This window comes from Sus scrofa, chromosome 12 (assembly GCF_054392235.1).
Source record: "Sus scrofa isolate SSC_HxYL_T2T_F1_AM1 chromosome 12, Sscrofa_HxYL_maternal_Yorkshire_Landrace_v2.0, whole genome shotgun sequence".
NCBI classification, from domain to species: Eukaryota; Metazoa; Chordata; class Mammalia; order Artiodactyla; family Suidae; genus Sus; species Sus scrofa.
In genome coordinates this window covers 24,626,841-24,649,006 of record NC_139394.1, presented here as the reverse complement: position 1 = coordinate 24,649,006, position 22,166 = coordinate 24,626,841, and the positions used below count along the sequence as shown (strand labels likewise).

Sequence of the window (22,166 nt, the reverse complement as noted above, 5' to 3'; positions counted from 1 at the left end):
ATAGGCCGGCACCATAGCTCTGATTAGACCCCCTAGCCTGGAAACGTCTTATGTGCCACGGTTGCGGCCCTAAAAAAGAAAAAAAAAATTCTTGCCACAAGGATAGGTCTGGATTTCTTTATCCGCAGTTATCAAATCCAGGGCACCATTTCCCCCACATGCCCGTGCATAGCAATATGATTGGCCAAGATTAGGAATCCAGTATGAGGATTCCTATGGAACATAATTAAATTAACGTTTAGGTAGTAAAGAATATGGCTTGCGTTTTATGAGCCAGAACCACATCATACTTTTAAAACAGTGGAGTGAGTGTTTGCTTTGGGTAGGTAGGGTAACAATAGGATTAGAATTAGGATGGTGATAGAGGGCACCCAAGGCCAGCATGATGTCGCTAGCTCCATCTTCCGGCCTGAAGTGGAAGCAGTCTTTGTCACTGGGGGTGACAGTGACACAAACTAGCCTTGCAACCTTTCAGACCAAGGCCCACTCTGGTGTGCAGCAGCAGCCGTGTGGTTCATGTAGGAAAATACATAACGATAGATCTTACTCTCTGATGCCCTTGTACAACCATGAAGGACCAGCTCGGGCCTCTCGCTCAAGGTTTGACTTAATAATTTTCCCAATGAAGACTCGATTTCCAGACCATGAATGCAGAAGAGTTGGAATTTTGCTGTCAAATATAAATAAATTCACCCTACTTCACTCTGTCATTTATTTAGTGACAAACTTGTTTATCTCCTCATTCTCTTTAACCCAGCAAGTCCACACCGAGGAGTTTATCCTTCAGCTACCCTTGTGCACATGCAAAATGACATATACACAAAGAGTGTGTCTTTTCCCAAGGTTGCTTGCAATAGAAAACAATTGCAAATGACCTAAATGTTCAGTAGAGACCTCTCCAAGTAACTGTAGCAACTCATAGAATTGATTACTATGCAACAGTTTAAAAAAAAAAAAAAAAGGAAGCTCTCTGCATCTATGGAATACATTCTGAGATATGTTGATCATTAAAAGGAAAAAAAAAAAGGGTAGATCTAATTTGCTCCATTTTCGTAAAAAGGGAGTCTCCAATTGCTTATGTGTGTATGAGATTCTCACTGGAAGGAGAAAGAAAATGGGGACAACTGGTTGCTTCCAAGACAAAGAAACCATATGACTGTGAGACATGGTAGGAGGGAGATGCTTTTCACCCTCTGACCTCTTACCTCTTCTGTATTTTGAATCATAAAAGCAAATGTATGTATTTTTCCTCCATTAGGACACCTGTCCTCTTCTCCCCCCTGCCTTTATGAAGACACTGATCATCGAGAGCTCCCATTCCCCACCCCCGCCAGCCCACCAACAGGCCGGGCTCTTCTCTTTTCGGAAGAAACCCAAGTCTCTATAAACCACCACTGAGACAAATGAGAAGAAGCATATTCAGCAGACCTGTTACTGAACCTGCCTCCTCATCGCTGACCCAGTCTCTAAACAGTCCACACACCCACCTCAGCCTTTTCTGCAGGCTTGTCACGGAGAAGGTGAGAGAGAAGGAAACCTTTGGAGGAGGAAGTTGCTGGTTGCTCTGGCTGCTTTGAAAAGCATGAATAAACCTCAGATTTGGTTCCTGCCCTGCATGATGGTGTTGTGTTTCTTTTTGTACTGGTATAAAAAGGCTGGCTCGGGGCATTCTCATCACTCCAAACAAAGTAGGAAGGGAGAGCCTGAGAAAAAACAAAAGCCCAGACAAAGAAGGGGACTTGGCGATTGTCTGCTGGGGCAGAACCACCTCGGGATCCCAGGCTTGCCTGGTTTCTGGTCGGCTTCGCAGACCTCCTCTCATTGCCTCCTTGGTTATTTTTTCCTTTTGTGCCGACATTGCCTCTTTTTGTCTGAAATGAGACGGGGCTAGAAGCAAGTCTTTGGAGTCAGCACATTGGAGAGTTCCTTTTGGGGTCTTGGTAAACAACCCCACTGTGTCCTGCGGGACGGGGACGTGCCATAGGAAGCCCATTTCCTCTCCCTGTTGCCTGCACCTAGCACTCCGGCTATTTGAGTCTTGAGAAGATAGCCAAACGTAATGGCTAAGAACCTAAACCCTGGAACCAGACAGCCCGGGAGTAAGTCCCAGTTCTCCGTTTACTACATGTGTTCTCTCAAGCAGATTGTTTGAGCTTTTATGCCACAATTCCCTCACTTTAGCAGGGGGATCCCTTGGGTCATTAGGAGACTAAAGAGTTGACCCAAAGTTGTGCAATGTACCTGGAACACCACCTGGCACATGGTATCTTCTAAATAAGGTTTAGTTATTAGTATTGCTTGACTCTCTAGAAATTTTGAGAGAGCAGTTGCCAGTCCTATTCAGAGCAGTCCTGCATTGGCAGTAGCCTTCGTCTCCTCTATAACCACCATACTATAGCCCTGCAGTAAAATACCATTTCATGTTACCGAAGAGAGAAACGGAGTCAACTGGGATATTGTCAGCAATTCCAAGTTTTTCAAAAGATCCTATGCCAGCTATACATGTCCAGATTTTTTTCTGACCCAGGAGTAAAACAAATGGAAGTTGTTTGTATATGTGATGGACACGAAAGTAATAAAAGGAGACAATTTAGGTCTGGGAGAATTTTAGAAAAAAGAGAGAGAGAGTAAAAGTCACTACAGAACTGTCCATAATGTCCCCTCCACTTTACACAGGGTGCCAAAGGAGAAGCAACCACTAGGTGGCAGCAGATGAGCAGATGAACAAAAGGGAACCAATTGCCTCTGTTTTAGGAATCTTTGTACCAATCCCAACCTGCAGGTAAAGACAATGGGCATTGTTCTAAAAAACCATTAAAGGAGGGAGTAGTCAGAAACCCCTCAGTGCCCCAGACTGCTCCCTCCCTGGAGAACCCTCAGGGACCCAAGTCTGGAAGGCTGGGTGGCTAAGAGGAACAAATACCTTTGTGCTGCTGTTCTAGGACTGATAGACACCAGAGAAGGAGAACCCAGAAGAGGAAGAGCAGGTATCTGGAGCAGGGTCAGAAGGGGGATGAAAAAGGAGCAAGGTCAAGATCCTTCACTCTGTGTCCAGTTCCACACTCTCTCACCCTCTCAGCGCGGTCATTTGCTTCCAATATTTAAAACAAAACCCTCGGAGTTTCCGTTGTGACTCAGCAGGCTACGAACCTGACTAGTATCCATGAGGATGTGGGTTTGATCCCTGGCCTCAATCGGTGGGTTAAGGATCCAGTGTTGCCATGAACTGTGGTGTAGGTCAAAGATGCGGCTTGGATCCTGTGATCCTGTGTTGCTGTGGCTGTGGCATAGGCCTGCAGCTGCAGCTCTGATTCAGTCCCTAGCCTGGGAACTTCCATATGCCACAGGTGCAGCCCTAAAAAACAAAACAAAAAAACAAACAAAAAAAAACAGCTTAGTGCAATAGTCCCTTCTGTATCTGCAGACCTGAGGAAACAACCATTTGCCAAACTGCAAAGATATTTTGGCACTGCACCAACACTCATATTTCTTGCCCTTCTAGCTGTAAAACTTGGAGGAAGAAGAAAGACTGACTCTAAAAGACATAAAGAGACTAATTGGGAATCTGGTCCATAGCCACCTGGCTATCTCAGACATTGTTACATGCTGGAAAAGCTAGAGCAAATTCAAAGGGTTGATGAGACTGAGACTATCTACAGACAAAGGACATTCTCTGTTTGGGGAAAGACCTTTTGGAAGCAGCGGATTCCTACAATCTGCCTGAAGCTAAACCTCACCCAGCAGAACTGCTCCCCTCTCAATTCCTCAGCCACCATCTTAGCCAGCAGCCTCGGAAAGCAACCAACTATTCAGATTACAGCTTCTCCGACTCCACTCACCAAATCCCCACCTTACTGCCTGTGACTAACTGGATAACTGGGGCATTAGACCACTTAACTAACCACATTATATGTAGGATGGCATCTTAACAGCCAGTGATTGTTCTGGCACATGAGACAGGAGAGGGTAAGAGGTGGGAGACTTTTTCTCTTCCTTGATTTCATGTAAAAGAGAGAAAATAAGAAAGCTAAGAACCTATATTTAAGGGGCAAATAAGTGTATATCTGCCTTTTACAGATAAATAATACTTTACAAAGAACTGACATCCACCGGATAATCTGACCTTGGTACAGTTTGGCCTGCATAGTTCAGTTGGATAGCTGAGAATACTAAATGCTCTGAAAGCAATCTTTCAGCTACATTTCATTAAAAATACATTTTTCCAGTGTTTCCTCTGACATCCATAGAGCAAAACAGCATGAACATTGTTTTACAGTTACCTCGGTGTTAAATTTTCCCATACAATGGCCTGTTCTTTCTTAGAAATACGTATTTAATTCAAAACCAACTATGTCTTCCCCTCTGGTGACTAAAAATGGGAAAGAGAAGAGAATCCCTATTGTCTCACTACCTAAACCCAAACAGTTAGATTCCATTTAAAGTGAGAGCAAAAATAAAATAAAATAGCAGGGCCGAAAGGTGGGACCCACTAGATGGCCTCCCTGGAGTTAGAAACAGTTCCTCTATCTAAACATAACATGTAAGGAATAGCCTAGATGCCACGTTATTGTCAACCTTTTTTTTTTTTTTCAGCACTTCAGCTTGCTCGGCTGCACCACCTTATGGGTAATCAGTTAGGCTTCGTGAGTGGCAAAACTGAGGATCTGAAAAGCAGGGACTGGAACAAAAATCGCACAAGATCTGCTGTCCAAGAGGAAGTGAAATGAGGCCTCTTGAAAATCTCAGTCTGCTGCTGTGCTTATTGAATCACTGGAGTTCCTCTGCGGTGAGACACCTCCAGTGACACATTTCCAAAAACCACATTTCATGCCAGTCACTTACCTTCCAAGAAAGTAGTGGCATCGATGCAAAGAGCAAGAGAATGTGTGTGAGCAGGGGAGGGGCGGACAGTTCTGCCTTTAAAACAAAGACTAAGAAAAAGAGAGTTGAAGAGAAGCAAGAAAGGCAAAAAGAAAGACGGGAACCCATGTATAGTCATATGTTCCTTTTTTGTTTTTCTCCTTCTCACCTTAAAAAAACTCTTGGATGCCAGGGACAGAGATGCTTTAATCTTTGGCCAAAGGGACGCTCTCCCTGCAGTTTCCCCACCAAGAGTGACTCTGGAAGGATAAATCTTTTTTTTTTTTTTTTTTCTTTTTAGGGCCGCACCCACAGCATATGAAGGCTCCCAGGCTAGGAATCCAGTCAGAGCTGTAGCTGCCAGCTTACACCACAGCCCCAGCAATGTGGGATCTGAGTCACATCAGCGACCTACGCCATAGCTCACTTAACCCACTGAGCGAGAGCCAGGGATGCTAGTCGATTTTTTCCGCTGAGCCACGACGGAAACTCCTAGAAAGATAAATCTTGAGTGGCACTGATTTGCTAATTCCCAGAGCACCAGCAAAATCTGTGGAGCTGACTTTAAAAAAAGCAGCTGTCTACACAGAGGATTGTCCCTGCTGCACAGCCCAGTGGCTCAAACTAATTTTCTAGTTTGTGGATTACCATAGTCCCTGGCTCCCCCTCCTTCCTGCCCAGCTATTTCATTTCCCATTAGAATTTACTGAGATTGAGTAGGGAGTTTGAAACTTAGAACAAAAAAGCGGTTTTCCTTCTTCAAGGGATTTGCACTATTCTCCCTATTTTCCTATTAGAAACTAACTGCTCAGAAAATGTTTTTGGTTTTTGGAGGGTTTTTTTTTTTTTTTTTTTTTTTCTTACTATGAATTGATAACCACCCTCTTTTGAATCTTGGGATCCAATTAATGATTTTTTTTTCTTTCTTAGCCGCAACCTGCGGCATATGGAATTCCCCAGGCCAGGGGTCCAATCCAAGCCACAGCTGTGACCTATGCCACAGATGCAGCAACACCAGGTCCCTAACCCACTGCACCAGGCCAGGGGTGGAACCCATACTGCCACAGAGACAACACCAGATCCTTACCCGGCTCTGCCACAGTGAGAATTCTAATTAATGATTTTTTTTTTTTTTTTGGTCTTTTTAGGGCCATACCTGCTGCATATGGAAATCCCCAGGCTAGGGGTCTAATCAGCTGCCTACATACACCATAGCCACAGCAATTTCAGATCCTTAACCCGACTGAGCAAGGCCAGGGATTGAACCCAAATCTTCATGAATACTAGTCAGGTTCGTTACGGCTGAGCCACAACAGGAATTCCCTAATGGTGTATTTTAAGATGCAGCCCACTTTGTATTAAAATCTTTTATAAATATGATGCCTTCCCCCAAAATATATAGTATTAAAGGAAACTAAAGTATAATCAATAGAGCAACTACGTAATTTATTTCCCATACGGAGACACTTTTGAGACTGAAAGGGGCATTCTTAATAAGGATGCCTGGAGTTCCCTTCGGGGCTCAGTGGTTAATGAATCTGACTAGGAACCATGAGGTTGCGGGTTCAATCCCTGGCCGTGCTCAGTGGGTTAAGGATCCAGCGTTGCCATGAGCGTGGTGTAGGTCGAAGACACAGCTCAGATCCCGCATTGCTGTGGCTCTGGCCTAGGCCGTAGGCGGGTGGCTACAGCTCCGATTAGCCCCCTAGACTGGGAACCTCCATATGCCATGGGTGTGGCCCGAGAAAAGACCAAAAACAAAAACAAAAAAACTAACTAACTAAATAAATAAGGATGCCATGACTGTAGGTTTAGTAAACCAAGATGAGTGGTCACCCTAAAAATAAAGCAAAATGGGTTGCCTAGTCACCAGGGAAGTGTGCAGGAGATAGAGAGGTTATCTGGTTCTCCTGGTATGATGCTTGGCAACATAATGAAGTCCTCTCCCTTCAGGCCTGGCTCCTAGGCAAGCCCTGCCAACTAGGCTCTCTTTCCGTGATGCCCAGGCTGTTGGAGAGGCCTGGTGTCTCTGGCATCAAGCTGCTTGTGGGGCTGGCCAGCCGTCAGCAGCTGTGTGTGTTCAGTTCCCTCAGGGGGCCCATCACAGCCCGCCACCCCGCCACCTGGCAGAGTGCCACCGAGGGAAGCATTTTTGTGGCACTGGGCAACAGTACACTACTTCCTTGCCTCCTGTGATGGGAGTTCCAAGAGGCTTCTAGTGCTGGTCCTCAAAGAAGGCATCTGCTTCCACCATAGACACTCTTAGCTTGATGGCGAGCAGCTGGGCACCTTTTATTTACCACATGCGATCATGGAACAGAAAGCAGGCTGCAAACACCTCCCTTTAACTCACGGCCGGGCCCTGGCATTGCTCTGCTCTGAATTGCCAAGGTGGTGCGCACACACCGCTTATGTTTACAGATGCTCCCCGCTCCCTGGCACCTGCTAAGCCTGCCAGTGATGTGTTCTCCAGGGAAGCACCTGGCATCGGGAGATTTGGGGCCATTTCTTCAACATCTCCAAGGCAGTGCAGTGCAGGTTTAGGGAGGGAAGAACTCAGAGCTTATTACTTCATTCTGTAACATTCTTTTGTTTTAGTTATTTTATTTTTTTGTCTTTTTAGGGCCACACCCATGGCATATGGAGGTTCCCAGGCTAGGGGTCTAATCGGAGCTGCAGCTTCCAGCCTACACCACAGCCACAGCAACACCAGATCCTTAACTCACTGAGCGAGGCCAGGGATCGAACCTGTGTCCTCATGGATACTAGTCACATTCATTTCTGCTGAGGCACGACAGGAAGTCCCCATTCTGTAACATTCTATTGACATTTGGGCCTGATAAGTGTATGTTCTTGGGGACATTTTAGGATGTTTGGTAGCATCCAGCCTCTACCCACTAGACGCTGGTACTACTCCCCCCAAGCCCTCCAGGCCCCCGCTCTGACAACTAAAAACGTCTCTAGACTTTGTCAACTGTCCCCTGGGGACAAAACCACCCCTGGTTGAGAACCATCATCTCAGGGCATTTGGCTGTGCTTAGGGCCAAACACAGAGAAACTGCCCTGCCTTCTAGAAGTCTGCGCTTTAGCCACTGGACTATAAGTGACAGGGAGAGGCTTCTGGCTAGGTCGGCTAGGTCAGAAAGAGGGTATAAATGCCATGAATTCCTCAGGGGTTTAAGCACCAGCCAGCTGGCCCCCATGCTCCACAGGAACCTTTGAGATTTGCTTGCCTGCACCGCTGCCAATTTGCGCTAAAAGAATGATGTTTTCAAATGAATAAACCGGTACTTGCTGATTTAGAGAGGTGCATCACAGCAAGTCCCTAGAGCCCTGTGGTAACTCTCCTTTCTCCCCTTTCGGTAGCAGAAATCTAAAAGGGGAGCCCTGAAAGGCTTGATCAGGACCGAGTTTAACACTGCATATGACTTCAGCAAAACGGGTTCATAGAAACAGCGTAGGGCCTGGCTGCTCCTCAGAGCTCTGCGAGCCTGGTGCCCTGGCGCGGTGGGCCTGCAGATCCAGGCAGAAGTGGGGAGTCAGGACAATCATCTTGGCTGGGATTTTCTGTGTCCTTCGTGTTCGTGTAGGGAAAGTGTTTTCATACAAAATAACTCCCAGGAGCTCTGTCAAGAATCAAAAAACTAAAAAATAAAACACAACCCAAAGCCACCGCCTTCTCAGGAGGCCTAGAGGATGAGAGGTCCAGTGCCTTTGTTGTCTTTGCCTGCAGAGGCCAGACGGGAGGGCCATTGCTGGCCCTGATGCCAGCCGAGCCCTGTCGATGCTGCCTCCCATGGGCCCTGAATCTGAGGCACCTGGAAGGGTTATTAGCAGGATTGGAACTCATCCCTCTGCTGGGACTGGATCATAATTACAGTAATTTTCTAACAGAGCTCGGCAGTAGGACTGTTTAATCAGCATCTGACTCCCTTGTACTCCCAGCCCTCATCACTCAAGGAGAGGAGTGGGATGGCTCTTAAAGAGACCGCGCCCGCCTTTCAGCACTGCTAACAGATGTGCCCTAATTGGTAGAATATATCTAAGTCTCATAGCTTATAGCAGGCAGGTTGCATTGCCTCCAGCTCACGGCTGCAGACTCTCACTGTCCTGGGCCTTCTGCTGGAGGGATTCGGGTCAGGCTGCTGGTGGGTCTGGCTTCCCACGCCCACACGGCCACGGGGGGCAGAGACCCACATGGGTCCAACTAGCTGGCCCCTCCCAAAGAATGGTTTGAAGGAAAAAGTGCTTGACTGAAGAATGGGCAGGGGAGACCTGACAGCCACCAATGATAAGCAGTTTTGGCTGGTGGCTGCCCATCACTCAAGGATTACAGAAGCACCTCGTATCCCTGCCCTTGCAGCTGAAAGACACGTGAAGACTCTTGTCCCTTCATTGTCACACTGTAGCTTCACCATCTCTCCCTGCTTAGCCTTCAGGCCTCTTTCCCTGCTATCGGTACCCATGTTTTTCTTCTCTTTTGCTTGTGGAAGTAGACCAGGTCTCCCCTGAACAGAACACAAGTAAATTATTCACTCTGCCCCCTGAGTCAGGAGCACTCTATCTCCCGAAAAAGCGTGACTCTTGTTATCCTTTCTGAACATAAATGGCCTGGGTTTGTTTATCTTGAGACTTGAGGTTCCAGCTTTCCAGCCCCCAATCCACTCATTACTAAGGTAGAATTGGTTTTCCCCAGTAAGTTATTTCTCTCTAAGATGCTAGGGCTGGCTCCTGCCGTCCTGCCAGGAAGCCAACTGCACACCTGGTCTTTGTTGCAGTTCCCAAAACCATTCCTCAAAGAGAAGAGCTGGGCCAGGGAGCAGATAAGAGACAAGAGAGGGGTGGGCGCTTCCAAAGCAGACTGAGGAACCCTTGGGAAGGAAGGTGCAGGGGTAAAGAGAACAGGAAGAGGGATGCTATCCACAGTTCAAAGAAAGGTTACCTTGAGCCAGGCGACATGCCCTCTACAGAGTTGAGTTCCTGGGGGCAGAGGGCTGCTTGGAGAGGTGGCTTAGGATCAGTGCCCAGGCGCCACTGAAAACGCCACTACCTCTCACTGCAGTGGTTATCTGCTCGGCTTTAGCTGCGTCTCAGCTGGCTGCTCGCGCATAAATCCACAGAAGCCACTCTAGCCCCCCACTGAAGGCTCCTGCAGCCTTTGTGCTGCAGGCTGGGAGCTGGTCCGTTTCTATTTTTACCTGCAACCTCAAACCCTTCCAGTCTCGAGGGTGTTAGGAATATTCAGTGAGAGCTGAGGCATATAAACAAATTCACAAATATAGCGCTAACTTGCTGTCCAACCAGGCTGTCCAAAAGTCACGGTCACCTCCTAAGCAAAGCATCCGGATAGGGTACCAGGTGCCTGGGACTTGACAGTGTGGCTCTAAGGTCTTCACAGTTGGAAAACTGGTGACTGTGGAGGAGCTGATTCCTGAGAATAACTCTGAAAAGCTATGCAGGGGGATTCTTTTTTTTTTTCCCTCCTTGAACAGTGGTGAATTGATTCTTTTTTTTTTTTAAGTTTTTTTTTGGGGGGGGGGGGAACACCTTGTTCTACAGAGCTTGGAAAGGACCTCTCACATGAACATATTCTACCACTATCTGCAGACATGTTTTCTGGGGAGTTCTCTTATAGTTACAGCAGGCTAAGGATCCAGCATTGTCAATGAGGCAACTTGGGTTGCTTTTGTGGCATGGGTTTGATCCCTGGCCCAGGAAGTGCCACATGCTGCAGGTGCGGCCAAAAAGATATTTAAAAACATACCTTAAAAAAAATTTTTTTTTCTTTTTTTAAGGCCATACTACAGCATATGGAACTTCCCAGGCTAGGGGTCGAATTAGAGCTACAGCTGCTGGCCTGCACCACAGCCATGGCAATACAGGATCCAAGGTGAATCTGCCACCTACCCCACAGCTCACAACAATGCCAGATCCTTAAGCCACTGAGTGGGGCCAGGGATCAAACCCGAGTCTTCCTCATGGATACTAGTTGGGTTCATCACCGCTGAGCCACAGTGGGAACTCCCTAAAAACATACTTTTTAAAACAAAGCTCAGCTCAGCTCAGTTTCCTCCACTAGCAAATGAGTGTAACACTTGCCCTGACCTACTCACTAGGCACTGTGGTCAAATAACATGATGCACATGAAACTTATTATTTTCATATAAGAAAATCCATCTCCCCTGCGCGCACACACACACACACACACACCCTTCTACCAAACAAAACCAAACTCTTGATCACTTATCATGGTTAACAGGAGATGACTAGAAGATCATGGAAGAAACTGTCAGAAGAAAGGTGACTATTAAGTCAGGCACAGAACCTACTTCAAACCCAAATTCTACCCAAAAATACTTCCCATCTACAAAGCAGCTCAGAGGGCCACTCTCCCCAGTAGCTTCCCATCTTCCCTACAGAGGTCATCAGCTATGGTGGCTAGCCCTCAGCACACACAGGGACAGAGCAAAATGGGAGAGAGGCAGGTGGCACGGCCTGCATGGAGAGGAAAATCCATCTTTGCCATCTTTCTGGCACTTCCAGGCCCGTGTCAACTGGAAAAGTTCTTCCGTTTTTAGGACATCGCCTTCCATAGCCTACACTCACTCTTCGCAAGACAGTGTGCAGACGGTGCCTGGTCTTAGATAAACCGAGGTGCTCTTCTATGCACTGCTGATAATGGACCATTAAAAAAGCCAGGAGTCAGAAAAACCGCATCCGTGTCTTTGACTGGCTCCTGCTGTCCCAGCAGCCAACCCTGCTGGCAGAACTGGCTGCTGAGCACCAACTCCAGGAAGAAAGGGAGTGAACAGAAGAAGGCCAACCCAGCTTGCTGTTTTTTGGCTGAGTAGGGAATTGACACAGACCACCTCCGGTTCCTGTCTGGAAGTTTCGAGATCAGAGAGCTTCAAGCACAGCTGGGTTCACAGCTGCACCATTTGGAGCATTGGACTCATTAATATTCATGAGTCATCCCCACCAATCGGCAGAGCGGATGCCATTAGCTTAGCATCTGTCGGGTTTTTGTGAGGGTTGTGTATGGAGTTTTTTTTCCCCTTTTAAATGAACTTCTTTTGACATTTTGGATTTGCCTCTGTAGGTTTTCTATCCTCGCCTTGCTCTGTTGCATCATATAAAGGAGAGACCCAGGGGAGGCAGGCAGGAAAGAGAGATGAGCCCCAGCCAGGGCTCTGCATCTGCCTGTTGACAAACTTTATTTCTCTTTCAGCACCTGGCACCTCAGACGGGCTGCGAGGAGGGAAGCAGCATCAGGTAAATTATACCTAACAAGGTTCGTGCCCGTAACTGTGAGAAGGGCTGGATCCCGACTCTTTGGAAGACCATCCTTCCTCCAGTGGTGAACTTGAGCTGCACACACAATGCAGGAGAGCTGCCGTGCAGGGTTCTGAACCATTATTTCCACGCTGATAAATTCATGATTTATGAAAGTAACTACTGCCAGCCCTCACTCCCTCCTCCACTGCTACAGCTTGTTAGACACCAATTGCAACAACAGTCTTAAATACTTGCATTTTATTTCAGGCCAAAGCCCCTCACCTCTGAACTAAATGCCATGACAGTCCCACAGCACAGGCCGGTGGTAAAAGCGCCCACGGACAGGGTGGGACAGCCGGAGGAGGGAGGGGCGGGCGAGAAGGAGAACCACAGACACAAACCCGAGTGCAGAGCGAGGCGCCACGCCAGCGGCACTCATCTCCTACCAGCTCTGGCCTCGGAGGAGAGAATTACGGCAGCAGGAGGGCAGAACGCCTCATTGTCTGAAGGCCTGCTGTTCCTCATTTCCATCCCCAGAGCCCTCTCTCCAGGCAGAAACAAAGCCCCTGCACCCCACTGGATTGAACATACGGCCTCCCCACCACACAGCAGAGGGACACCGAGGTGGCTGAAGCCCCGGGGGCAGGGAGCTGTTACTAAGGGAGAAGAAAAGGATTCAGAAAAGAAAGGAGCCCAGGCTAACCCTGCAGAGAGGACTGTCGTGTCGCTGCTTTACAGCCAGAGACACAGTGACAGCCCCGGGCAGCCCTTCCAAAACAAAGCCCCGGAGCGGTTCCCTCTTCTCCGGCTGTGACCAGTCCCTTCTCTTCCGTGGATGGCCACGAGCTTTTTCATGGGTCTCAGGCCCCACACGGCCAGGCCAGGGTCCTGAGATGCGCAGGAAGCCCCAGCGACAGGAGGCGCAGCACCGTTCCATCCAGTGGTATTGATGGAGGAAAAGCAAGGAATTGGGAGAACATTCACCCCCCTGCCCATGCAAGGAGGCAGACAAGAGACCCGCCTCCCAGAAACCAAGTGCTCCTGGGGCCGCTGTGAAAACAGAGCCGGTGAGAATACAATAACACAAGCATTCCTGCTGGAATAATAGTCAATATGGCAGCTTAAAATCTGCCACCTCCAGGTCCCCCAAACCAGTCACCTGAGACAGTGCTCCTGGGCGGCCCATTAACAAATGCCTAAAGAAACTCAGCTCCCAGGAGAGTAAAGATGGGGTTTGGTTCAAAACCAACAACCCCTGGGCCCGGTGCCTAACTTACAAACATCTGCACTGTGTCTCTTCCTAAGGAGGAAGTTTGCGGAGTTGTCATGACTGAGCAACGTGCAACTAGCACGAGCAGAGACAAGGCTGAGACGTGAAGCTGCCCAGCCTCCCCACCACCGGCCTGAGTCCAACTCCACCCGCATCTCCTTCGTCTGCCTCAGAGCAGAACCCAGAGCTCCAAGCGGAGCTCATTTTTCCAGAACTGTTTCCAGCTGACCAGGGTCTGAAGGCACAGCAGGGTCCCCTCCCACGGCCCTCCCCACAGGCGGAGGAGCAGAGATTTTCTCGTCTGGTCTTGCAAAACCACAGCATGACGGTGAGGAGGGAGGTGGGAGAGGGGGGCTCTCCAAGGAAGGCGCCTCAGAGTCAACCACAGGGGCCCACACCTCAAAATGGTCCTTTTCTTCACCAGGAGGCGGTGAGGAAGAGCGCCTCCTGCCCGATCTTGGAAGAAAGCAGCAACTGGAAAAGAGGGGGAGTGGGAGACAAAGGGCACGAACCGGTAAACAAAAATGAATGGACAAAACACATGTGAATGGACAACAAAAGGAGGTCTAGCCATCTGGGCAGAGAAAGGAATTCAGTGCTGATACACAGCACAGCGCAGGCGCACTGTGAAAATGCGCTGAGTGGAGGAAGCCCGTCACAAAAGACCACACAGTGTGTGGCTCCCTTTGTGTGAAGTGCCCAGAACAGGCAAGTCCATAGACACAGAAAGTAGACGGCGGTTGCCAGGCTCTAGGGGTTGGGGGAAATGGGGAGTCCCTGCTAAGGGGCATAAGGTTTCTCTAGGGATGATGAAAATGTTCTAAAATTGGACTTCCGGTTGTGGCTCGGCAGTAACAAACACAACCAGTATCCATGAAGACATGGGTTTGATCCCTGGCCTCACTCCGTGGGTTAAGGATCCAGCCTTGGCGTGAGATCCCTGCGGTGTAGGCCACATGGCTGGGGTCTGGCGTGGCTGTGGCTGTGGCTGTGGCTGTGGCGTACACTGGCAGCTACAGCTCTAATTCGACCCCTCGCCCGGGAACTTCCATGTGCCACAGGGGCGGCCCTAAAAAAAAGTTAAAAAGATGAAAATGTTTGATGGTTGCACAGCTTTGTGAATAAACTACAACTACTGAATTGTACACTAAAAGCGTGAATTTTATGTGTGTGAATTATAGCTCAATAAAGTTGTTATCTAATGAAGATGGGGGTGGGGATACAGGTTAAGAGGACAAAGAACAAAATGAATAAATAAGAACGCCTTCTTTCCTTTCTCCCCAGGTTCCATACAGGAGAGCTGGCTCCCCAGGGGTGGGCGAACACAGACCCAAGACCCTTGTGCATGGGATGGGAGAACCGTGCACAAGGAGACCCAGGGCTCTTGGGAAAGGCCACCAACGCTGTGACCTTACTTTCTCTACCAAGCGACACTTCACTGGTTACAGTCATCCTAGCCCCTGGAGTCGCAAAAAAAGAGTGCTTCAGTTACCTCTTCGGCTGGTCTCCTTTAGCCAGGTGAGAGGAGCCCCGCCTCTCCTCCTGGGCCCAGCCACAGTTGGACATAGCATAGCGGAGAATGGCGTCGGAAACGGACATGGGGCTGCGGCCCTGGACACAGGCTTCTATCTCAGGCACCGAGAGCTGGCTTTGCAGGAAGAGGTGTAACTGGCTGTCTGACAGAAGGACCACACTCTGCAGGACCCTGGGGCAAACACAGGTAGTTCAACACAGGGCATCACCCTGGGCGGCGGCTCTCCCCAGCTCCACCCGGAGGGCTTGTGGCTTGAGTCAGCCCTGAAGGCATGAGGGTGCAAGCAAGGCTTCTAACACACATGTGCCTGTGTGTGCTCAGGGGCCATCCTGCCCGGCCCTAGCCCGCCAAGTCCACTCACTTTTCGAGAAAGTGCTGCAGACCTTGTCGTCGCTTCTCTATGAACTCATCTGAGCTGCCAAAGAAGGTTGACTTCCCAGGAAGTTCCGGTACAGGCCTGTGGGGTCGCACAATGTGACACTCAAGGTAAGTGTAACGTCCAAGACAGTCAGTCCAGCCCCTGATCAAGGAAATCCCCCCCAAAGAGACACGAATCCATACAAACAGCATTTAAGAAGGTGGCGGGGAAGGGGGCTAACACTGACTGTCTGCATGCCATGTGTCAGGCACTGTGCTACATGTTTTACAAACCTTACTTCATATAATCCTCCCCCAAACCCTGTGAGAAAGATATTAGAGTCCCCATTTTAGTGGTAAGGAAATAGAATCAGAGCAGTCAAGTACATTTCCCAATGTCACAGAGCCAGTAAACAGCAGCGCTCATATCTGAACCAAGTCTAGGACTTAAAAACTCTAGGCTGCTAAACTACATTGTTGACAAAACCCACTCCCACCATCAACTGTTATTTAAACACTATATATATATATATATATATATATTTTTTTTTTTTTTTTTTGGCTGCACCCACAGCACGGAGAAGTTCCCAGGCCAGGGATCGAATCCACAACACAGCTGTAACCAGAGCCACAGCAGTGACAATGCCAGATCTTTAACCCCCCGAGCCACAAGGGAACTCTCGGCTTTTATTTAAAAAGGAGGAAACCTGGACCTGGAGACATGGAGAGTGTGGGTCCTCGTGTAAATTAAGACAACCTTCTCCAGTCCCAGAGGGTCACGTTTTTGGAGTTTTCTACAAGGAGTTGAGTTGCAGCAAATCATCCACAAACTCCTCAAGCCTCCCTAGCCTCTCTTATGAGGCACAGCATGTGCTTTAAAAATAACAGGCTTTAACTATACTTTCAATTTTTTTTAAGTGTAAAAAACAAACAACAAAAACAGTCCGGGAATTCTCTTGTGGCACAGTGGGGTAAAGATGTGGCATTGTCACTGCAATGGCCTGGGTCGCTGCTGTGGCACAGGTTTCATCCCTGGCCCAGGAACTTCCATATGCCACAGTCGCAGCCAAAAAAAAAAAAAAACAGGCCAGACTAGAGAAGGCAGGATCTGTTCAGAGGAAGTTCTAACTGGCTTCTGAGGGCCTCCCCCGTGACAATGGCCTCTTCAGTCCCACAGAGTAAACACAGTAAGTAAAACAGGATCACTAGAGCATTCAGGGACCATACTGCGGTAGCATCACTGTTCTAAACTGTCTCCAGTTTTAGGACTTATTCAGAGTATGTAGCTGAGGAGTGACCAGTACTGCTTTTCCTAAGGCTTTCAGTGTATTATAGTTCCGAATAAAGGAATCTGCACAAAGAAGAAGAAAAAAAAAAATCACAATTTTTACATATCAAGTGGATGGGGACACCACCTGTCAAATTAGTCAGGTGCTAAAAAGTTGCTGATAACCAGTCAACCACACTTAAAAAGCTAGCAGTAGGAATTCCCTTGTGGCTCAGTAGGTTAAGGATCCAGCCTTATTACTGCAGCGGCCCAGGTCGCTGTGGTGGGGGTTCAATCCCTGACCCGGGAACTTCCACATGCCACAGGTACGGCTTAAAAAAAAGAAAAGAAAAAAAACTAGCAGTAGCTTTGTTTATCCCTAGACTATTCATGCATATAAAAAGAAAAAAGAAAAATATTTTTTATATTTGTTGGGCTTTATTGGGTCAAAATATTAGAAATAAGAACTCTGGGAGTTCCCCTTGTAGCACAGAGGAAATGAATCCGACTAGGAACCACGAGGTTGTGGGTTCAATCCCTGGCCTCGCTCAGTGGGTTAAGGATCTGGTGTTGCCATGAGCTGTGATGTAGGTTGCAGAGGAGGCTCTGATCTGGCGTTACTGTGGCTGTGGTGTAGGCCAGCAGCTACAGCTCCGATTCGACCCCTAGCCTGGGAACCTCCATATGCTGTGGGTGCAGCCCTAAAAAAAAAAAGAAAAAGAAAAAGAACTCTGTCTTTACTTTCTTCACTGACTTGAAAACATAATTGAAGAACACATTTCTCAATTTCCTTAGTACGTGTTGCAAGTTGCCAAGTTTTTTCTCATTGTAAATTCCAGTTGCCAAAGTCAGCACCTAAAAAGCCAGTCTCAGACCCAAGAAAGAAAAACAAGAGCAAACTCACACTAAGCCAGCATTTCTCTGTAGCTGCTTTCTCAGCCATACAAACTCCCTGTAGCGGCGACGCACACAGGACGTCTTGGCAGTAAAGGCCTTGCTATTGGTCTACAGGAGGAAGCACATGCAAAGGGTTTAGTGGAAAAAGCTCATGTTCACCTGAACGCCCCATTGTCACTCTCACTGAGGACCCAAGCCACCAGGCCACAGCCAGGGGCTCCAAGCAGAGCAAGGTGCCACCAGGCAGCCTGAAAGCAACTCTCAGACAAACCCCAGGCTCTTTCCTCTCCTCCCTCCTTTTCTTCTGTCAAAACATCCATGGACAGGTCCTGTCTCAGCACTGGCCCTCAGCCCTGGTTGAAGGTGTTGACCCCAGTACTGAGTTGGATGCACTTACGTGAAGGAATATCTTATAATCCACATAAGAATTCCAGGAGCCCTCATTCTGCACTCGGGGGTCCTGAACACGCACAGTGATCACCTCCTGCAGGTAAGAAATGCTCCTTGAGGAGTTCCCATTATGGTGCAGTGGAAACAAACCCGACTAGTAACCACGAGGACGTGGGTTCGAACCCTGGTCTCGCTCAGTGGGTTAAGGATCTGATATTGCCATGAGCTGTGGTATAGATCGCAGATGAGGCTCGGATCCCTCATTGCTGTGGCTGTGGCATAAGCTGGTGGCTACAGCTCCAGTTCGACCCCTAGCCTGGGAACTTCCACATGCCACAGGTGTGGCCCTAAAATGAAAAAAAAAGAAAAAGAAAAAAGAAAGAAATGCTCTTTGAGCTTCAGCTCATCCACACAAGAAGGCAGCTTTGACACACAAGTTGCCAGATTTTTCACTCGGCACCAATTTTGCTCATTTGTTCATTTATTCATTCAATTCAGCAAATATTTATTGATCACCCTCTTTGTGGCAGGCACTGTTCGAAGGCACTGGGGATAGAACATGAACAAGAGACAAAAATCCTTGCCCTTATGAAGCTTATATTCTAGTACCTTCCAAGGAATGGAAAAGCTTGTGAAAATGGAACCTCGTTTCCCAGTAATGCCTTTACTGTTGATTTCCTTCTCTTGGCTTGACTTTGAGCTCATCAGAACCACCAAGGCCTTACTGTCAGAAGAACACAGCCCAGCAATATCTGAACCTCCCACATGCCCTCAAACTTTAACCCACCTGTTCCCCAGAAACTACGTGCTTACCTCCTGCTCTTGGTTCTCCAACATCCTACACCAAAAGCCCATTGGTAGGAAACATCTGGCAAAGGGCAGAGACACAGGATCAATCACCGTTAGTTGGCTTCCACCCTTACTTCTCTCTGCCAGGGCAAAACCCTGAAAATTTTTCATCAGTCTCCCCTGGGGAAACACAGACAACTTTTTTTGTTCTTGAGTAAAACTTAAGAGGAAGCAAAAAAAATCCCCCCCACAGAAGCGTGGTGCCAAGCTAAAAGCCCTGTGGGATTTGCCTCCCTTCTTAGTCCCTGGTGGAGACCCTGACCCAAGCCGCCTCTAGCTAAAAAGCACGTTCAGGTCTGCACAATGTCCTCTCAGGCAGCCAGAACAGGCAGGTGGGCTCTAAAAGCTTTCTGCCTGAAAACACCAGCGATGCCCAGCAGTGTCTGTGGGCGCACACAGCACAGCTCTCTAAGTGAGCCCGACATCGCCCCCTTCTGGCTATCTAGAGACAACCAAAACCGCACACACACACCAAAGCTCCTAAGTCTATCTTTTGTCTTGCTAAGCACAGTCACACACACACACACCCGCCCCCGAAGGTACCTCTCAGGGTCAGAGAGTTCCGGGGGCACCTGAGCGGGCTGCCCAGCAATGACCTTCCCTTATCTAATCCAATCTCTGGAACCCAAGCCAATGGTTCTAATCATTTCCTCTCTCGATATGCGGTTTGCACCTCTGCCCAAGCACCCCACAGCTGCACAGGTCGACTCAGGATGTTTTCCGCTCCTTTGCAAAGATTCATTAAAGCCTAAGCCACTGATTTCCCCCAATGTGGCAGTTTACATGTGCAGCGACATCGCCCACTCCGACAAGGGGACCATGAAGGCTGCAGCACAGGGTTACTCAAGTCCAAAGGGGCCCATGATGTCACCTTCTGTTAAAATACAGCACTAATCTTGTTACTCCTAGAACCACTCCAACAGCATCCACTCTGGCTGCCGCCTCCACCCCCTTCTCCTCTCTTAAGAGCGGAACAATAAGGTTTAATTTCCCTTTCCAATTTACCTTGAAATGAAAACTGACTTCAGCCAATATGTACTGCCAACAAATGATCCGGGCTGGCTCCTGGGAAAACAAGACTATCGCTAAGCTCTCCCTCTCCTCCCCTCATGCCCATTCACACACCCACTCGTTTTTACAGTCCCACAATTAATTTTAAACACATTCTCTTATTAGTTCTGCCTTACCATTAGAAGAGCGTGTAATGAGTTTCCTTCTATTTTATGTTGTGCTAACACAAGGCTAACATTTCAAGAGAAGGGGAACTCATTTACGCCACAAAATTAGCAAAGCACACAGCTTTTCCAATCCTTTCCGGTATACCAGAAGGGCTCGCCACACACCGGCACTGCATGCAGAGATTAAACTGCATGATATACACCAAAATTGGGCTATAGAGCTGAACAAACAGGAAATTTTGTGATTGAGATATCATCTTTAACAGTATTCATGCTGACATTCTGATTTTTCATTTGATGCGGTCACTACCGCCAAAGAGTCCTGAACTGGAAGGCAGGACTGTCCAGTTCCATGGCCACTGATGCATGTAAGCAGTCCTGCATGTAAGCAGTCAAGTGGCTGTGACCCAAAAAGGCAGGCCAACTCACTGTGAACAACTAATCTCCTCAGATTAAAACGAAGACATCTTTTCTTTTCTCTTTTCAGGCATTGGTTAATTACCAGCACAGGAGCAGACAGTTAAATACACTGAACCGTTTTTCCTACAAAAGGAACAACAGGAGAGATGCTAACAAGGAAATCCACACACTCGAACATCCACAATGCCTTGAAAGGTTTCCCAAATTCAGGACCATAATTTAGTAACTTAATGGTCATCACTCTCAGGCTCAAGAAGAGTTTGCCTAGGACTCTGAACCACCTCCAAAAGCAAGTTCCCCTCCTTTCCTTTGGGAATCATACCACTTAGAAACTAAAAGCTATAAACTGGCTTTAAAAATCCTAGGATCTCCAAGATGGTATAAACTTAAGTCTAAGTTCACAAAGCACTAAGAAAGTTTCAATGGTAACTTTCCTTAGAAACAACGGGGCCACAAAAACCTAGACTTCAAGTAATAATTTTCAGCAACTACTATTCTCCATCAGCTTCCTCCCTGTGCACTCCTTAGGAGGAAATAAAGCTCATTTCAGCCCTTGGAGGGAAGAAGGAAGTTCTTAATTTTAGCTCCATGATCTAGGAGATGGATCCATGTGTCATCTGACTAAGTATAGTTTCAGCTACTTACTTGGCACCAGCACCAGGAAGTGTAGCTTCCTGCGACCCTACAATCACATTTGAAGTTTTCCTTTGCTTTTCCCAGGACCTCCAAGGAAAACCCAGTTTGTTTATAGGGTAGATTCCTTGTAAAGCTTTCCAATGCCTCAACAATTCAAGGTAGCAATTCAAGGCTTTAACTCCACCATTTTCCCTCAGATTTAAACTACTTCAAGAGACAGGTTAAGAAAAAAAAATCAGGTGATAAAAAGTATACTGAGCCACCAAGACGCTCATCCTTGCTTACTCAGCCTTCAGCTCTTGGTGCCAGATGGCAACTCAAAAGACTCTGCTTCGGAGAAACACTCACAGGTGGTAGAAGGAGCTCTCCTGTCTGACCAAGCTCTGCCTGTTCTCAACCAAGCAGCTATGCTCCATCTTTTGGTGATCTGCAACTTGCCACTCTCTCCACTTGCAAGCTGAGACACAAAGGCGACCACAATCTAGTGCAAGAGTCTTCTGGGTCCTCGTAAAATATGTGTCATTAGTCTTAGTCCTAGCGTTTGGCTAAAAGTCTCCAAACTTTTACTCCGGCCACACCCCCTGTGTTCCTAACGAACTAGGAGCAAAAAAGGCCACATAGTCCTTACTCCCTTTTGCCTACTAAGCCTGAGGAGTGGGAAGGAAAGATGCTTTACACTTTATAAATAAGTGGAAAAGCCGGTTTCCTTCCTCGGATACTGAGCTAGCCCCTGCCTTCATCTCTGGAGAGGAGTCGGTTCCTTCCTCAGGATGTCCAGCAAGGTCCCCACCCTAAGCGCCACTGCTGACGCTCAAGCCTGCAGGCCTTACCTAAGACCAGAGCCCACGCCCCTTCACCTGACAGCAGCACCCACTCCCCGCGGACCCGCCCACTCCCCCTCACCTGAAAGCAGCGCCCACTCCCCACAACGACACCGCTGACAGCCCAACATATAGTCAGAGTCCCGGCTTCTCCTTCCGGGTGAGCTGCCGGCGCCCCGATGCACGACGGGAGAAAGTTGCCGGCGCGCCAATCCCGGGTGCCCAGACGCCCCGCCCCGCAGGCCCGGGCTCTCAGTGGCAGCCTCGCCCCGGCGGTGCGCTCCGCCCAGCGCTGGCCACTGCTGGAGTAGCTATTCTTACCTCTCCCCTGGGAGGCTGCAGGGTGGACGTGGGCGTGGGGAGACAAGAGGCTCTGACGTCCAATCCAGAGCCGCATCCCACCCATCGTTGT

The 22,166-nt window shown here is 48.3% G+C and overlaps 2 protein-coding genes across 9 annotated transcripts in view; one reads left to right on the top strand and one right to left on the bottom strand.

Annotated features, from left to right (window-relative positions):
* SKAP1 (src kinase associated phosphoprotein 1) overlaps window positions 1–19,468 on the top strand; it is a 327,149-nt gene extending 307,681 nt beyond the window's left edge. The window contains exons 13-18 of one of the 2 annotated variants that reach the window (XR_014821186.1): window positions 1,259–1,520; window positions 2,677–2,782; window positions 2,943–2,987; window positions 12,089–12,132; window positions 14,690–15,425; window positions 18,381–19,468. The gene's annotated coding sequence lies outside the window, so the exon portion shown is untranslated. Of the gene's footprint in view, window positions 1–1,258; window positions 1,617–2,676; window positions 2,783–2,942; window positions 2,988–12,088; window positions 12,133–14,689; window positions 15,426–18,380 lie in introns of those variants that run through there. The other variant, XM_013979973.3, reaches the window with a different exon arrangement.
* SNX11 (sorting nexin 11) lies at window positions 12,379–21,921 on the bottom strand. 7 transcript variants are annotated; one of them, XM_084984759.1, is made up of 8 exons: window positions 21,791–21,921; window positions 19,705–19,764; window positions 18,664–18,718; window positions 17,858–17,944; window positions 17,468–17,568; window positions 15,301–15,396; window positions 14,898–15,110; window positions 12,379–13,879 (listed from the first exon to the last, which is right to left on the bottom strand). In XM_084984759.1, exons 1-8 carry the CDS (start codon window positions 21,883–21,885, stop codon window positions 13,606–13,608), a joined length of 981 nt encoding a protein of 326 aa, XP_084840885.1. In that variant the 5' UTR covers window positions 21,886–21,921; the 3' UTR covers window positions 12,379–13,605. The 7 variants fall into 7 exon arrangements, with proteins under 7 accessions (XP_084840885.1, XP_020922760.1, XP_003131585.1 ...); XM_021067101.2 differs by having other exon boundaries at window positions 18,664–18,819; window positions 21,837–21,921; XM_003131537.4 differs by having other exon boundaries at window positions 21,837–21,921.
* Window positions 21,922–22,166: the final 245 nt, after the last annotated feature.

What these genes read in the sequence shown, in the direction of transcription:
- SNX11 (XM_084984759.1), bottom strand. Translation starts at nt 21,885, where the DNA reads ATGTTGGGCTGTCAGCGGTGTCGTTGTGGGGAGTGGGCGCTGCTTTCA. An exon ending in GGAGTGGGTGCTGCTGTCAG is followed by an intron (nt 19,765 to 21,790) that starts GTGAAGGGGCGT and finishes TTGTTTTCCCAG; the next exon opens with GAGCCAGCCCGGATCATTTG. An exon ending in TGGAGAACCAAGAGCAGGAG is followed by an intron (nt 17,945 to 18,663) that starts GTAAGCACGTAG and finishes TCTTACCTGCAG; the next exon opens with GAGGTGATCACTGTGCGTGT.